Raw genomic sequence first — 12,574 nt, 5'->3', positions numbered from 1 at the left:
CAGGAAGGATTCATCCTATGCCCCCAGGTAATCCTTCAAGGGGATTTGACATTTGGTTTAGCCCAACTGTCCTGGGTTCAGCAGTAGCAGTCATTTTTCTCCTTCTTAGTAGCTGGTGCAGTGCTGTGCTTTTGACTTTCAGTCTCGGAACAGTGCTGATAACACCGATGGTTTTAGTTGCTTCTCAGTAATGTTTACTCTGGCCAAAGACTTTTCTGAGTCTCATGCTCTGCCAGGGAGGAGGGGAAGCCGGAGGAAGCAGGCACAGGGCACCTCACCCAAACTGACCAAAGAGGTATTCCATACCACAGCACGTCATGCCCACTATAGAAACTGTCACCTGGAAGGCCCAGATCACTGCTCGGGTCAGGCTGGGTATCAGTTGGCGGGTGGTAGCGATTGTATTCTCTTCCCTTGTTATTCCCCTTATCATTATTATCATTGGTGGTAGCAGCAGTGGTTTGTGTTATACCTTAGTTACTGGGCTGTTCTTGTCTCAACCTGTGGGAGTTACATACTTTCGATTCTCCTCCCCATCTCTCCAGGGCGGGTGGGAGGGGCGGGGAGGAAAGAGGGAAGTCAGAGAGCGGCTGCGTGGTTCTGGGTTGCCAGCTGGGCTTAAACCAGACAGTACTTTGTGGCGCCCAACGTGGGGCGTGAAGAGTTGAGATAATGACAGATCTGACCGGAGTGTGTCTAATTGTATTTGTGATAAGCATTCATTGTTTCAGATTAACAGTCACTCGTCACAATGCTGATTTATTGGCTCTCAAAGTTGTTGCTCTTGATCTCAGAGTTACAGCATGTTGTACCTTATTTACAGATGGTATAGGATCATAGAATCATAGAATAGTTAGGGTTGGAAAGGACCTCAAGATCATCTAGTTCCAACCCCCCTGCCATAGGCAGGGACACCTCACACTAAACCATTCCACCTGAGGCTTCATCCAACCTGGCCTTGAACACTGCCAGGGATGGAGCACTCACAACCTCCCTGGGCAACCGATTCCAGTGCCTCACCACCCTAACAGGAAAGAATTTCCTCCTTATATCCAATCTAAACTTCCCCTGTTTAAGTTTTAACCCGTTACCCCTTGTCCTGTCACTACAGTCCCTGACGAAGAGTCCCTCCCCAGCATCCCTATAGGCCCCCTTTAGGTACTGGAAGGCTGCTATGAGGTCTCCACGCAGCCTTCTCTTCTCCAGGCTGAACAGCCCCAACTTCCTCAACCTATCTTCATACGGGAGGTGCTCCAGTCCCCTGATCATCCTCGTGGCCCTCCTCTGGGCTTGTTCCAACAGTTCCATGTCCTTTTTATGTTGAGGACACCAGAACTGCACACAATACTCCAGGTGAGGTCTCACAAGAGCAGAGTAGAGGGGCAGGATCACCTCCCTCGACCTGCTGGTCACGCTCCTTTTGATGCAGCCCAGGATACGGTTGGCTTTCTGGGCTGTGATCGCACACTGAAGCCAGCTCATGTTCATTTTTTCATCGACCAGCACCCCCAAGTCCTTCTCCACAGGGCTGCTCTGAATCTCTTCTTTGCCCAGTCTGTAGCTGTGCCTGGGATTGCTCCGACCCAGGTGTAGGACCTTGCACTTGGCATGGTTGAACTTCAAAAGGTTGGCATCAGCCCACCTCACAAGCGTGTCAAGGTCCCTCTGGATGGCATCCCTTCCCTCCAGCATATCAACCGGACCACACAGCTTGGTGTCATCGGCAAACTTGCTGAGGGCGCACTCAATCCCACTGTCCATGTCAGCGACGAAGATGTCAAACAAGACCAGTCCCAACACCGATCCCTGAGGGACAGCACTCATTACTGGTCTCCAGCCGGACATCGAGCCATTGACCACAACTCTTTGTGTGCGGCCATCCAGCCAGTTCTTTATCCACCGAGTGGTCCATCCATCAAATTGACATCTCTCCAATTTAGAGACAAGGATGTGGTGTGGGACAGTGTCAAACGCTTTGCACAAGTCCAGGTAGATGACATCAACTGCTTTACCCTTGTCCATCAGTTCTGTAGCCCCATCATAGAAGGCCACCAAATTGGTCAGGCAGGATTTCCCCTTAGTGAAGCCGTGCTGGCTGTCACCAAGCACCTTGCTGTTTTTCATGTGCCTTAGCATGTCCTTCAGGAGAATGTGCTCCAGGATTTTGCCAGGCACAGAGGTGAGACTGACTGGTCTGTAATTCCCCGGGTCTTCCATTTTCCCCTTCTTGAAAATGGGGGTTATATTTCCCTTTTTCCAGTTGTCGGGAACTTCACCTGACTGCCATGATTTTTCAAATATGATGGCCAGTGGCTTAGCAACTTCATCCACCAGCTCCTTCAGGACCCGCGGATGGATTTCATCAGGTCCCATGGACTTGTGCCCGTTCAGGTTTTTAAGATGGTCTCGAACCAGATCCTCTCCTACAGTGGGCCTGAATTTGCTGGTTTTGCTGTTTTATTGTTTATCGGCTGGGCTAAGGTTATTGTTTTGCTGTACTTCATGGCAATGGCTTGTAATACAGTAGATTCATTGATCATGAATCTGGGCTGGTATGTGTTCCCAGTGTGGTCATCACCTCTATACTTTGGGAAGTATATAATGGAAGTGTTTAGCAATTACACATCTTTTTTTCCTCCTCAGGTGGTCAGTCTATGAAGGAGACATTCCCTCACATCCTCTGCTCATCCAGCAGACTATTTACAGTGGGAGTAGATTCTGGAATATTTAAAGATCCTGAATATCCTTTCAATGCCCTTGAAAGCACCATGCTCCTCTTGCTGGGAAGCAGCTTGTTGCTGCCTATGCTCTCTCTGTTTTGGCTATGGCCACACCACCCTGAAAACGCCTGATCTCATCCAATTGTGGAAGCTACGCAGGATCTAGCTCAAGTCTTGTCTAGGATTAGATGACAATATAGGAGGATCACCAAGAGATTTTCCCCAAGGATTGACAGTCATGAGTGGCAAGGTGTGTGGGACAGTATGGGCAAGTATCTAATGCAGTGGGCCCCTCCACCGCTTTGGAAGTGTTGGAGATGGAAGGCAGCTGTATGGAGTCCCCGACAACAAGTTGCAGAAACTGCTGAAGGAGAGGGCAAATCAAGTCAAAGGCAGGGTCTCCTCTACACATCATGCAACTGATGCTACGTGGAGTAAATGGGCTGCACTAATGACACAACGAGCTCGAATAGGAAATCCCAGTCGTCCAGGCATTCTAGAAGTCATCATGGAGTGGCCAGAGGGCAAAGATTTTGGAATGTCACCAGAGGAGGAGGTGATGCGTGCTGAAGAGGCCCCACCATATAACGAACTGTCAGAAAGTGAAAAGCAATATGCCTTGTTTACTGATGGGTCCTGCCGTATTGTGGGAAAGCATCGGAGATGGAAGGCAGCCGTATGGAGTCCCTGACAACAAGTTGCAGAAACTGCTGAAGGAGAGGGTGAATCGAGTCAGTTTGCCAAGGTGAAAGCCATCCAGATGGCCCTGGACATTGCTGAAGGAGAAAAGTGGCCAGTACTTTATCTCTACACTGACCCATGGATGGTGGCAAATGCCCTGTGGGGGTGGTTGCAGCAATGGAAGCGAAGCAACTGGCAACACAGAGGTAAACCCATCTGGGCTGCTGCACCGTGGCAAGACATCGCTGCCCGGGTGCAGAACCTGGTGGTGAAGGTACGCCATGTAGATGCACATGTACCCAAGAGTCGGGCCACTGAGGAACACCAGAACAACAAACAAGTGGATAAAGCTGCTAAGATTGAAGTGGCTCAGAAGGACTTAGATTGGCAACATAAAGGCGAATTATTTTTGCCTCGGTGGGCCCATGACACTTCATGCCATCAGGGCAGAGATGAAACATACAGATGGGCTTGTGATCGAGGGGTGGACTTAACAATGGACGCTATTGCCCAGGTTATTCGTGAGTGTGAAACATGTGCTGCAATTAAACAAGCCAAACGGTTAAAGCCTCTCTGGTATGGGGGACGATGGCTGAAGTACAAATATGGGGAGGCCTGGCAGATTGACTATATCACACTCCCACCAACCCGCCAAGGCAAGCATCATGTCCTTACCATGGTGGAAGCAACCACCGGATGGCTTGAAACAATGCTGTGCCCCACACCACTGCCCGGAACACTATCCTGGGCCTTGAGAAACAGATTTTGTGGCGACACGGCACCCCAGAGAGAACTGAGTCAGACAATGGGACTCATTTCCGGAATAACCTTATAGACGCTTGGGCCGAAGAGCATGGCATTGAGTGGGTATATCACATCCCATACCATGCACCAGCCTCTGGGAAAATCGAGCGGTACAATGGGCTGTTAAAAACCACACTGACAGCAATGGGTGGGGGAACTTTCAAGCGTTGGGATACACACCTACCAAAGGCCACCTGGTTGGGCGACACCAGAGGACCTGCCAACAGGGCTGGGCCAGCCCAGTCAGAACTTTTCCACACTGTAGAAGGGGATAATGTCTCTGTGGTGCACATGAAGAATTTGCTGGGGAAGACAGCCTCGGTTATTCCTGCTTCAGGTAAAGGCAAACCCACTCGTGGGATTGCTTTTGCGCAGGGACCCAGATATACTTGGTGGGTAATGCAGGAAGATGGGGAAGTCCAATGTATACCTCAAGGGGATTTGCTTTTAGGGGAAAACAGCCAATGAACTCAATTGTATACTGTTGCCTGCTGTGTAGCACTTTTATAGCCCACCAACTAGATGTCTTCAGGTCATCAGCGACTGGCCCTGACTTCCCTCCAACCATCATCCCAACAAAGAATGAGCTTTGATGAAACCAAATAAGTTCTGCGGTATCATCAGCAGGCAACGATCCAACACTGCACATAAGCCTCTCCTGCTCTGAAAGACTGTTGCAAGAGATGGATCCCGACATCATGGACCGGATGGACTCAGCAGCTTTATAGGGATTGGTCCATGCACTAAGGAAGGAACTCTCTTTGTGTGTGTGTGTATGTATATATATATATTAGACGAGAGTGATGGTATATTGAAAAATGTGGGATCTGTGCATGATGTGAATGATATGGAATAAGGGGTGGGTACTGTCCTGGGTTCAGCAGTAGCAGTCATTCTTCTTCCCCCCCACTCCCCAGAGGGATGCAGGCACAGCAAGGTGAGAGGCTGAGCTGCATTCCATGGCTTCTGCTACCAGTATCGGCCACATCCCATGCTGGGACAGGGTGGAAGCAAGCAGGGCCTTGGGGGTGCATCCAGGAAGCCCATGGCCAGTGCTGCTCCCCTGTACCATGACCAGCCTCACCAACAGCTTTCTCACTCCTCTTCTCCCTCCCTCCCTCTTTCCTTCCCTCTCTCTGGTGTGACCACTGCAACACTGCATCCTGCCCCAGCCCCCGGCCCCAGCACAGACGGACATAGTGCTGCAGCAGAAGTGTCTTTATTGATGGCACCCATGCGCAGGTGGCAGCTCATCTGTACTTCTCCGCCAGCACGGAGGCCACGGCGGACAGGAACTTGTCGAAGGCAGCGTGCACCTCGGGGGTGTAGTCCTTGCCCAGATGCACAGCCAGCACCACCTGGAAGCACTGCGACAGCAGCTGCAAGGCAAAACAAGGCTCAGCACCGCTTCTGTGGACCACATCCCCCCATCCCATCCCTGTCCCCCTTCCTCCATCTCTGTTTCCCTGTCCCCCTTCCTCTAATCCTGGTCCCCTGTCCCCCTTTCCCTATCCCTGGTCCCCTGTCCCCCTTCCTCTAATCCCGGTCCCCTGTCCCACTTCCTCCAACCCTGGTCCCCTGTCCCCCTTTCCCTATCCCTGGTCCCCTGTCCCACTTCCTCCAACCCTGGTCCCCTGTCCCACTTCCTCCAACCCTGGTCCCCTGTCCCCCTTTCCCTATCCCTGGTCCCCTGTCCCCCTTTCCCTATCCCTGGTCCCCTGTCCCCCTTCCTCCAACCCTGGTCCCCTGTCCCCCGCCTGCCTTGAAGTTGACGGGGTCGACTCGCAGGCTGTAGGCGTGCAGGTTGCTGAGCTCAGACAGGGCCTGGCTGAGGTTGTCCAGGTTCTTGGCAGCATTGGCCAAGGCAGTCGCCACCTTCTTGCCGTGGCTGCGGATCTGGTCAGAGCCGTGGTGCAGGTCGAAGTGGGGGAAGTAGGTCTTGGTCTGGGGGTAGGTGGCGAACATCCTGCCGGAGCGGGACAGTCAGTGCCACTGAGCCCCCGCACCAACCCCCGTGGGGCTCCCACCCACCTGCCCCCTGCCCATGGGGCCCGGCCTGCACCTCTCCAGGGCCTCGGCGCCGAACTGCTCCAGGTGGCTCGAGGACCTCTCGCAGACCTGCTGGATCAGCTTCTTGTCATCAGCGGTCAGCATGGCGGCGGCTGGCAGAGGCAGGCAGCTCTCGGTGGCAGCTGTGTCCCCAGGGCCACCCTCTTATAGCAGCCGGCACCTCCACCCTGGCCTTATCTTATCGGTGCCGAGGGGCGAGGGGCGAGGGGAGCCCTGGATGTGCAGCACTGGGCCCTGCCTTGGGGGGCCCTGGCTGCCCTGGGGGGCCCAGCCCTGAGGGGGCCCTGAGGGGGCCCCGGCTGCCCTGCCGCCTGCACCAGCCCCACACCAGGCTGCGGGCTGGAGGCAGCACCCAGCTGCACTACCCCATGGTTAGCAGCAGCCACGGCCATGTCCCAAGGGTGCCAGCACATCCTCAAACCTCCTCCTGAGATCCACCATTCCCCCATGCGGGCCATGTGTCGGGGTGGGTCCCACACATGTCCCTGGCCCCTCATGTCCTCCAGCTCCTCTCTGCCTGAAGCCATGGACAAGCTCTCCTGGCTCGTGCTGGGAATCTGCCATGAGAAACACCATCTCGCTAGCAGCCCGGAGAAACCCGGGAGGGGAAGAGCCTCCTTTTTGGTGCATGCTCTTCCCAAAGCCCGTTCTGTGATACTTGTCAGGCCTGGGCTTCTTCCCTTCTTCCCAGCCCGGTGTGTGCTCCTGCCACTCACCATAAGCTCTGCGACATCCCACAGGTGGATGGTGATGGTCACGTCTTTCACTCAGCCTCTGTACGAAGTCACTGGCACAGCTTTGGGGTTAGGGACACACCAGATGCTGATGAGCACCCAAGTTGTGGATTTAAATGTTCAGGTTACCTGAGACCCACAAATGCGGAATGTTTTAAAACTGCTGTGGTACGCTGGGTGGCACATTTGGAGCAATTTGGCCATTTCAGAGCTTCCACACCATCTCTCTCCCCCTTGCTCAAACACAGTCCCTACAGTTTGTAAATGAGATGAGGACTACAGCTTGCAGTGCTAGCCCAGGCTGTTCACCAGAGTGTGCTTAAGACTTTGCACACACCTTTTTATGTTAGGAGTCCTCTGAGAGAGACATGGGCAGTGAATGTATTCTGATAAATACCTTTCTTCACAGCAGCTCACGGTGCTGTGCTTCAGATTTGTGACCAAACCAGCCCTGATAACACACTGTTGTTCCAGCTTTTGGTGAGCAGCATTTGCGCAGCATCAAGGCCATCTCTGCTTCTCACTCTGCCCCTGCCAAGGAACAGATTTTTGGGTGTGCAATATGCTGGGAGGGGACACAACTGGGCAGATGACCCAAACTAACCAAAGAGGTATTTCGTACAATGCAATGCCATGCTTAGCAATGAAAGGGAAAAGAGGGGGCCTCAGGGAGCTTTTTGGAGTTTACCCATCTTTTTGGCTCAGGAACTGGCTGGGCTGCCCTCAGGAGATGGTGGGTGGTTGCCTTTGCATCACCTGTTTTGCTGTTTTCTTCCTTCTTCTGCCAGTGATCTTTCACTTATGAAACCATTATTTCTGTTCCCTTGTTTGATTGATTGTGACCCCCAGCTTTTCTTGCTTTTATTCCTCCTTTCCTTTTTCCCTCATCCCATTGAGGGGGAGAAGTGAATGAGCAACTGTGTAGTGCTTAGCTGCCCAATGGGGTTAACCCACAACAGGTATGTATGGAGGATCCCTGTGCTCCCCAGGGTGACCATCAGTTTCATGCTTTCCCCTGTCACTTCTTTCCAGAAAACCCCTGGAAATCTGTGGTCCCAGAAATGCCATCAACACTGATCTGCAGTGGCCACTGGTATTCCCAAATTTCAAATGCTTGTAAAGTTCCACGTATAAAACCAAGAGATGCCAGCCTGAGGAAATGGTCCCTTTACCAAACCTATCTAGCAGGTGTGATAGCCCAAGGTGTTTATGAAGAACATTGGATACATTGCCCATACCCCATGGAGAGGAGCATGAGAAGACAATGCTCACCATCTCTCTGGGCACATCACAGTGTATGGCAATGCATTTTTTTCTCACAACAGGCTGTGATGGGTTTTGGATATGTCAAACAAAAAAGCCTGGATCCATTCAATATCCCAGCAAGGTAAAAGACTGTTTCCTGACCACCCTGGAAACAGTCTTTGGAGGACAGGCCTTGGTGAGCAGTAGTAATCACAGGGCTGTAGCTTGTCAGGAGCTTCTGCTCAATGTTATGTTACTCCCACTGAATATGTTATGATGTTATGTTATGTTAGCTATTCCCACTGAATTTACACAGCTTAGTACATGAATTAGTATATGAACTCATTAGTACATTAATTAGTAAATGAATTTACAATGTTCAGGATTTTTTCTTTCATATTGTATAGAAATTTCAGAGCACCCCTGCCAGAACAGTCAAGTGCATGTGGAACACATGGAGATGAAAACACAGAGACTTTAGCTCGCATTTGAATTATTTATTGGGTTTTGCAGATGACCGAGCCTCTGCATAGGGGATTTGAGAGGACTGCATAGGAAGGGGTGAAAACCCCAGGGCCTGGCAGCTGCGGTGCACCATAGATGTGCATCCCTCATCCTCTGTGGAGGCCATTTATCTGTACTTCTCAGTCAGAACAGAGGAAACACTGGACAGGAACTTGTCCCATGCAGCATGAACTTCTGGTGTGAAGTCACTGGGATAGCGAGCAGCCACAGAGCACAGGATACAGTGAGAAAGGAGCTGTAAGGGAAAGCAGGATGAAATCCATCATAATCAGTAACAGATGTCAGTCTAGGGGTCTGCAATGGGTCTTGGTCACAGTATGCTCTGGGATGACAAGTATGTGTCCCAGCCAGATAGCACTGCTGCCTGATGTTATATATAAAAAAGCAGAGTTGCCTTTGGTGTAGGGCAAAAGGCACTGCCTGATTCCACTCCATCGTCTAAATGTCCCTTCCTTTCTTCCTCACCAAAGGGAAATGCAACAAAGTGGAAACGTTAAGAATTTGCTAAGACTGTTCAAGACAGGTAATATAACCTGATGTGTGAGGGAGATTCATAAACTACAACAAAGGCAACAGAGACTTGAGTCTGTCTAACACAAACCCTAGGAGCTATATCAGATCTTTCATTAAAAGATCCAATCTCAGGTTAAAAAGTAGCTGGACAGCAACACGAGTTGACAAGGCTGCACAGTGCAGCCAGGAATCGAGCTGCCATTAGCCAAAATTATATACGGTCTTTTATTCTGTGATAGCAGTTTTCATCCCTGAAAGTCTGTGTGCTCACTCACCTTGAAGTTCACTGGGTCCACCCTGAGGATGTAAGCATGCAGCTCACTGAGCTTGGCCAAAGCACCTCTAATGTCCTCAATGTTCTTCACAGCCTCCCCAATGGCACTCATGACCTTGGAGCCATGACCACGAAGCTGAGCTGAGCCTTGGCTGAGATCAAAGTGAGGGAAGTAGGTTTTTGTCTGGGGGTAGCTGAAGAAAAGCCTGGAGGAGAACATGAGAATGAGATTGAGCAGTGGAAATGGCATGCAAGAGATGGCAAAACCTCAGAGCAAGTGCAATGTAAACCTGCCAGCTACAGAAGTGCACTCTTCAGCGGTTGTAATAGGGCTTTGGGAGCTTGAAGCTTGCAGCAGGAAGGTCCTTCTGTTCTTAACCTTCTTCTGCAGTACATACAGATTAGACAGTGGGCTAATCTGTATGTACTAGAGAAGAATGACATGCAAAAATAAATTAGAACTGAATGTATTTTTGTTTGGTTTAAATAAATAATGGCCCACAAATTGTTACTACATTTCTTATATTACATTGTAAACCAGTCTGCAGGACCTTCAAACTAATATGAGCTGAATGAACCAGAATTGGTATGAATGGTACTCAGAATCCTGGAAGGAGTATCACAGTGCTCTATACTAAGCTGTAAATAACACTTAAATAACTTTGAATAACATAATTTCTGAATAACTTACAGGCTGTTATCCCTGTAGTGCCACCTTCCTTAATTTGTATGAGTTTTGGATTACTGCACTATACTTCATGCGAGGGGTCCTGTTGCCTTGTTTCCTAACAGTTTGTTACTTATCACTGGAACAATGAAACATGAGTACCCAGTGAATTTAGTGGATAGTTATTCTCTAAATGCCCAGAAATTGCAAGAGAAAGCACATCACTTGTACAATAAACCACTTCAAGTGCATTTATGAACAGTGATAACCCTGTTTCAGGGCTGAATATGAATGGCTTTGAATTCCTTGCCAGGGCTCCTGGCTATGAATTATTCTGAGTTGCTGTAATGAGAAATAAACCTATAAAATTGCTTAGAAAAATATGGTTTGCTGTGAGATTTTGAAGCATTTTGTAGCACAGATATAATTCCACATAATTACATACCAAACAACACAGATATCATCCACCAGCTCTCACCAGTCCCAGTGTGCTCTCACTCATGCAAGTTTTACACGAGGTGCATTCTAATAGCAAAGCCAGAGGAGGCACCCTCTTCGGAGCAGTCTCGGGGGGACTTACCTCTCCAGTGATTCTGCCCCAATGGCATCAGCTTGGGTGGCCACCTTTGCCCAGATGGTGACCACGGCGGCCTTGTCAGCTTGAGTCAGCGTCATCGTGCAGGAGGATGCAGGCTCGGTCTCCTTGCGATGGACGCTCAGAGAGGGTTTGGACTCATCACCCTGGCAGCCCTGGTTATAAAGAGGAAGGGGAGAGTGGACGTTGGCGCCTGTCCACACTCATTGGTCACTCCAGAGGTCCACCCATGGAGGTGGGAGACTCTTATCTCCCCGTGAAACCATGTCTGTTTCGGCAAGGGTCAGTGCACTGGCCTCCTTGCTTGCTGGTGTTATCAGCTTCTTGCTTCTTAACATAAAGGCTGTGTGGTCTGTAGAAATTGTCTGGACACATATTGATACATGAACAGAGAGATAATGCTGGAAGATTCCATTGATGAAGCATTAGGACACATCTTTAAGCTAAGGAGCATATGGACTTCAAGCACGCTAAGGAGCTTGGAAAATACCTGTATTTTCTCACTTGTTTCACAGGTGTGAACACAAGACCCTGAGGTTTTCTGTGCCACATCATACATTTCTAGTATATGTGGGTGCCATGTGGCACAATATTTCCTATTAAATGGTTCCTAAATAGTGGTAAGGACAGACTGGGAGATGTGCAGTATTGTTTAGAGGGGGAGTGAAGCCAGATTTTGTGGGAATATGTGGAGATTTTGCCATTTGCTTCAGCACTGCCGGGACTTGACTTTGCCAGCCTCTTGCAAAGAATTAGGGACTCACTCTGCAATTAATAGTGCTTATAACAGCGTCACTAGTTATGATCCCTATAGGTACAGGGAGAGAGCTTATGCCTCATACTGCACACCTCTGATTTCTAGCTGTGTGATCCCTGTTAATTATCCCTGGAACTGTAAAATAGCACCCCAGCCAGTGCTGGCATGCACTGTTCTGCATGCTGGACATGCACCGGAAAGCCTGGGCCCATAATAGGTGGCAAGTGGCTTCAGAGCACAGGCGCTCTTGATGGGTGAAGGACCAAACAAGCAAAGAAAAGACCAGCACAGGTCTGTAATCACAGATAAGTGGGCAAAGTGTCAAAGAAATACTCTACTGGAGATGGTCGCTGCTTGAACCTCTGGGAATGAATATCCTGCCAGCACATGAAGCAGAGGCAAATCTCTCTGCCACCCTGATAAACTACAGCAGCTGTACCCATCACCACTGAGTGCTGGCAGCCATGCAGGGAAAGCTGGCTGGTACAGTCAGAGAGGTCAGATAGTGCTCTCTGCCTAAATAGCCTTGCATGCTTGTGCAGAGAAGGTTGCTATGTATAAGGCAGATTCCTCTCCAAGATGTGTCTGTGTTTCACAGCAATGCTACTGACTGCTACAGAGGGTATTCCCCAGACATAGTTGTCCTGATAAGAGGAATCCTAAGAGGATTCCAGGGATCTAACGATACGTGGGTCTACAAATAGACCCCATGCTCCTGGGGCTGTTCTGCATCCTGGGGTCAGGTGGGAAAGAACCAGTGGTGCTAGAGAACCAATATGGATGTGGTCAGTCAGTGGCTGCTGTTTATGTGTCCTCTCGTATCCCCAGTGTCCCAGGGCAAGTGGCACCTAGAGAAGGGCTCTGACTGACCCCTTGTGCTTTCCACTGGGCTCTGAACTGAAGCCTCTCCGCATGTCATCTGTCACACGAAGCAGGAGAAATCTTGGACTTTCCCAAAGAGCAGGTGCAAAGCACTCGATACTTTTTAG

General features: G+C 50.1%; 2 protein-coding genes across 2 annotated transcripts; both read right to left on the bottom strand.

Annotated features, from left to right (window-relative positions):
• Nucleotides 1-5,408: 5,408 nt before the first annotated feature.
• Nucleotides 5,409-6,381, bottom strand: LOC136016586 (hemoglobin subunit alpha-D). Its single transcript, XM_065684033.1, has 3 exons — nt 6,268-6,381; nt 5,967-6,171; nt 5,409-5,584 (listed from the first exon to the last, which is right to left on the bottom strand). The coding sequence occupies exons 1-3, from the start codon at nt 6,357-6,359 to the stop codon at nt 5,456-5,458; spliced, it is 426 nt and encodes a 141-aa protein (XP_065540105.1). The 5' UTR covers nt 6,360-6,381; the 3' UTR covers nt 5,409-5,455.
• Nucleotides 6,382-8,743: 2,362 nt separating this feature from the next.
• Nucleotides 8,744-11,043, bottom strand: LOC136016585 (hemoglobin subunit pi). Its single transcript, XM_065684032.1, has 3 exons — nt 10,814-11,043; nt 9,568-9,772; nt 8,744-9,014 (listed from the first exon to the last, which is right to left on the bottom strand). The coding sequence occupies exons 1-3, from the start codon at nt 10,906-10,908 to the stop codon at nt 8,886-8,888; spliced, it is 429 nt and encodes a 142-aa protein (XP_065540104.1). The 5' UTR covers nt 10,909-11,043; the 3' UTR covers nt 8,744-8,885.
• Nucleotides 11,044-12,574: the final 1,531 nt, after the last annotated feature.

Source organism: Lathamus discolor, chromosome 6 (assembly GCF_037157495.1).
Source record: "Lathamus discolor isolate bLatDis1 chromosome 6, bLatDis1.hap1, whole genome shotgun sequence".
Classification (NCBI taxonomy): Eukaryota; Metazoa; Chordata; class Aves; order Psittaciformes; family Psittacidae; genus Lathamus; species Lathamus discolor.
This window is presented reverse-complemented; position numbering and strand designations above follow the sequence as displayed.